This window comes from Magallana gigas, chromosome 2, assembly GCF_963853765.1.
Source record: "Magallana gigas chromosome 2, xbMagGiga1.1, whole genome shotgun sequence".
Classification (NCBI taxonomy): domain Eukaryota; kingdom Metazoa; phylum Mollusca; class Bivalvia; order Ostreida; family Ostreidae; genus Magallana; species Magallana gigas.
Genome location: NC_088854.1, coordinates 38666664 through 38671717, shown reverse-complemented (window position 1 = coordinate 38671717; position 5054 = coordinate 38666664). Strand labels below are relative to the sequence as shown.

At 34.0% G+C, this 5054-nt stretch overlaps 2 protein-coding genes across 2 annotated transcripts; one reads left to right on the top strand and one right to left on the bottom strand.

The window, feature by feature from the left end:
- On the top strand, positions 1-1659 carry LOC105328184 (uncharacterized). The gene is made up of 6 exons (XM_011428955.4): positions 1-114; positions 268-313; positions 694-818; positions 998-1150; positions 1252-1298; positions 1577-1659. The coding sequence occupies exons 2-6, from the start codon at positions 270-272 to the stop codon at positions 1607-1609; spliced, it is 402 nt and encodes a 133-aa protein (XP_011427257.3). The 5' UTR covers positions 1-114; positions 268-269; the 3' UTR covers positions 1610-1659.
- An 891-nt stretch (positions 1660-2550) lies between these two features.
- On the bottom strand, positions 2551-4836 carry LOC105328176 (uncharacterized). Its single transcript, XM_011428944.4, has 3 exons — positions 4710-4836; positions 3580-3612; positions 2551-3149 (listed from the first exon to the last, which is right to left on the bottom strand). Exons 1-3 carry the CDS (start codon positions 4762-4764, stop codon positions 2650-2652), a joined length of 588 nt encoding a protein of 195 aa, XP_011427246.2. The 5' UTR covers positions 4765-4836; the 3' UTR covers positions 2551-2649.
- Between the last annotated feature and the right edge of the window lie 218 nt (positions 4837-5054).

Sequence of the window (5054 nt, the reverse complement as noted above, 5' to 3'; positions counted from 1 at the left end):
ATAAAATCGTTCTATATTCTAACTTTTGCGTTATCTCCCCGTTTTGACAGTGTATAAAACTTCAACAAAAGCGTCGCTGTGCAAACTTTGCAGTGTAAACGTTAACCTCAGCAGGTAAGAGTTCTTTGTTATAATCACTTGACATCACTATAATAACTTGAGTAATATTCATTCCTATCGTAGTTCTTAATTAATGATTTGTTTTATTTTTTTCTTTAGTTCAAGAAATAGTTTATTCATTAATTCCTTTTATACCATATGTTTTAGCAATGAGACATTTAGTTTTGGCCTTTGTCGTTTCCTCTGTATTGGCGTAAGTTAATTTTTTTTAAATAAATCCGATTGATTTCATACCAATCTCAATTTCATGTTATCAGTTAAAGAATTTTCTAGACAATAAAGATGTGATTTATATTGCCTCTCTACAAAACACTTAATGTATGTACTGTGGAATCATTAGATTTTGTGGTGGCTCAATTTTCGTGGAATTCGTGGGTACCTCTCATCCACGAATTAACATCCTCCACAAATTAATAAATTAGGGTAATGAAATCATATTGTGTTTGTAGGTTTAAAAGAATACACGAAATTAAGTCCCCACGAACTTGTAAGAATTAAACAATCCACGAAAATTGGCCCCATGAAATTTAATGATTCCACAGTATTTTTTATCACTTGGTGACATCCTTTTAGTCAACACCATCATGACATTGCTCAGCTGGTAGACCAAGCTTTCCTCAGGTTGGATGTTCACCCGAAAGATGGCCTCCTGGAATTAGAAGAGCTAGCCAGTGTTTTTGATGTTCGTGACACAGACGGTAGTTAAGATTGTAAATACGCCGTCATTTCCAAAGCTAATACAAAAAACTTTTATGGTCGAGGGATCAATTTTATTTAGAGTGATCAATTGTATCTACGACATACAGATATTTGTCAATTGGGAAATCTTAGCAATTATTAAGATATACGCATGTTATAATTATTTTATACGTTTAAGGTGATGCAAAAATATCCTATGCCGAGTTCATGGCCCATGCTAACGATAACCCCTTAAGACACGAGATGTTCAACCATTTCGACACCAACAAGGATGGTTTTCTCCAAAAACATGAGTTTGTCTACGCCAACTTTTTAGCAATGGATCATAATGGTTTGTACGATGATGCCAATAATAATCGTAAAAACATTACCACCTACAGTTCACAATTTGTAGTATTACTTGTATTAATGTACTTAAATATTTGTTGGAAGGTGACAACCAAGTTTCAAGGCACGACTTTGACCATTACTACACAAATGTACGTATATTGCCAGTTAAGTGACTATAAAAGCTGATTTAGATTTTTTGATTTAATACGTCAAGACTTTCAGTTACTCAATAATTAATAAAAACATACAGGATAAGTACATAATTATTCTTAAATTGTTTTGCAATAGAATGTATGTTTATTCTTTAAACACTTATTCGGATTAGTATTAGTTACATGTATGTAAGTACATACATGTACGTTAAACCTTTAATAATAGCATATTTTGCAACAATTTTTGGCTAACTAAATCTCACTTGATATTTTAGATTATCCAGCATATTCAGCACCATGGACGCTGATGTTTAATATTTCTATTAATGTACTTATTAAACAAAATTGTTTTAAAATATTCATTTGTAAGTTTGATAAGCAAGGAATATTTAGAGGTTTCAATGCAGGTTCCAAATTACTAAATGTACGTTTCAGCAAGAAACACTATGTATGGTTTTTGGGGTTGGATTTTTTTTTTGAGGGACGTAGTTGTGGTTGGATGGGAGCCTACGTGTGTCAATGAAAATACGTGTAGTCTACAGTGAGTAGGTGTGCAAGTCAGTGTGGATCGAAGTAGGCGTGTTTTAAGATAACAAACTTGGAAATATTTAATCTCGGTTTTCGTGACTTGTCAAACAATATATAGTTAATGCAGCCTAACATATTTGATTGACAAACGGAAAATCGGTATTGTGTTGATAATATTTTTGGGACGTTCATCTCGGATTAAGAGCAATGCATGGTTACAGGAGAAGCTTTATCCATTGATTAAAAAGATTATTAATGTGCCATAAACTTAAGAACTTCTCTGCACTACAATGCATTTCAGATATCGGCAGATTTGAAGAGTTATGCTTATATTGACAATTTCAATAATGGAAGTCTAAAACTTTTGCAACATTTGCCGTACAATGCCTTAAATGTATACAGTCAAACATATATATATACATGTAGGTATATTAAATTATTTGAAATATTATTTCGTCTGAAAATATTAATGATCTTTTTAAAACTTTAGTGTTTCATTTTGATGCGATTCCAATCATATTGATATCTGTCAAAGCATCTGATGCTATGTACTAAACGGCCGTTTTAAAGCAACAGCAACGAGAGTTGTTGAGACTTGACTCGTGCTAGAGTCTGGTCCGATTCCTGTTAAGTCTCGCTCTCCTCAGACTTTCTACCTCGAGATTTGACTCGTGCGAGAGTCTGGTCCGATTCCTATTCGATAATATAATATAAAATCCAGTTAGATATTTCAATTCTTTATTTATAAATAAATATTAGCCCTATAATTTCAATGAATACAACAACAGCAGGAGAAATCCGCCTTCATAAGGTTCGTACTTTATCGTTTCTTAAATGTGGCGACTGAAACATCAGGTACACAGAAACAGCTGATTGGACACTTCTTTCCATTGATTGTCTTGTACTGTGTGTATGTGGAGACACAATAAGGATTAGCCGGGTCTGGCTTGGGACATTTGACCTCCTTTTTACAACACTGGTGAATGCATCCGAACGGACATTCCGTGTTGTCGATAATCTTATTTCTATTTATAGTAACACAGTCTGCCGATGGGGCAGGAGGGCAGGTAGGGGGGACGGGGCACTCGCACTTGAGTTCACATCTTGTTGGACAGACCTTGTCTGATCTGATGTGAGAGTATTTGTACATTGGGCTGCAGCCTTCTCTGGGTTCTGGACATTGGGGTAGAGGCGCGCACCGGCTGTCGCACTTAGTTTCGCATCTGACGGCACACACGTTTGTTCCTATATTTTCGTACACGAGAGATGCCCGGCAGTTGGGTGAGCCTGAGTTAGAACAGTGAGGCTTTGGAGGGCATTCTGCAAAATACATATCACAGTTGTGAAAGAAGATGTATGCTTATTTTGTGATTAAAACCATTTCAAATTACGTGTCATTGATTTATATGAAAATCAGTTTTGATTTTAAGAAGGCTCGGTGGTTGTGGCCATTTTAGACTGTATTGATCTCCTTCTCAATTTCAAAAGAATTTTACTTCAAAATTTATGATTTTTTTTCTCTCTAGGTAATAATTATTTATAGGTAAACAAGCCATATCGTCAAATTTTAGGTAGGTCTGATTGTTACTTTAATTTGCTGACCACTGAGCCTTGTTAATCACGATTTATATTTGATGAAAGATTTAGAATTATATCAAAATAAGTTTCAAAATGTGGAAATTGACAATATCGTGACAAAATCGTGACATTTCAAAAAAAAGAATTACATAAGACTTAGATAGAGTCTTACCTGCATAATCTGCAGTGATCACCTGAGTAGCTCCTACAATAAACAAAAAATTGTGCATTATTTACATGTAGGTCTTTCAAACATTACTTAGTATGTACAAGAGTTACACGTTGGAATACTTTTTCATGGAGAAAGAGAAACACAATTAAGGACTCAGAGGGCAGATGAATGTTGTTACATACATAAGACGCAGAGAAATCGCGACTTTAAGTACAGTTACTGCCTTTGCTATTTAATTAAAACGCGCACAGGTGAGAAATGTACTCTTTATTCATTATCTTTCATAAACTAGGATCGACCTTGAGCTATGTTACTTTCACAAGAATTCGAAGTACAAATTGTTGATAATACCGATTTCTTTACTGCATAACTTTATCAAGTACCTGAAAATATTTTCTACGAATAATTATTTAAATCTAAAAAAAAATCACATGAATTGATGGTACAAACGCGCACCTTGCTGGCTTGCAGTACAAGTTAACAGTTGTTAACATGGTCATAAATTATCTGTAGGCGCTGTTACTAACTTCCGCTTACAAGTTTTCTCTCGTTACATTACTTGTTATGTTTGAATCTCTCTCTCTCTCTCTCTCTCTCTGTCTCTCTCTCTCTCTCTCTCTCTCTCTCTCTCTCTCTCTCTCTCATCTTTTTTTTACCGAATAACGAAAGACCATATAGTGTATATTTTATATGTTTGTTTCCAGTATTTATTCTGCGGATTTATTTGGAACAAAAGAAAAGGAGGGAGAAATTGATTTATACATTCATCGCGTACAAGAAGTTAACATAAGAAGTTATTCACCATACTGCGTCAAGTATGCATGAAAAGCAGTTTACACACAACGCTATATTAACATTTATGTTCTTTGTAAGACCATCGGCCAGTTGTTTAATCATCGATTCAGCGTTTAGCTGTGTGTTCTGATTGTCAAATTGTAATTGTTTACGTTTTTCAGAATATATTTTTAACAATTATTATAATCATCAAATTTAATAATTATCATATTAAACGTTAACCTGGCAGTTAAATGTTTTGTTCCTATTGTTTCGTACTATTTAGGATTCAATGTTATAAATATGGTTTTTTTCTAAAATTCTGCTCGGATATTTACATAAAATGCCTTGCTTACCTGTTGTACAAGAGAATATTGCACATGCAAAAGTAATAACCTCTTTCAGTAACATGACTAGAACGGTATTTGGTCGTAATACGTTGTCAGCGCGGGGATTTATATATATATAGGGATGTCACGCCTGATGTACTTCTCATAAACAAGATGTCATCATTTGAATACATTACTTGCCTACGGACCTACGCACCAATAAACAAATCTGCGTCAAAATCACGGGTTTTAACTAGTGTAACTTTTAGTTATTTATGTTGATGAAAATAACTTATGACTAAAAAGCTGTTGATTTTGTTATTCAAAATGTGTGTGTTTAAACAGTACAGTTACATGTTATTATCTTTTTGT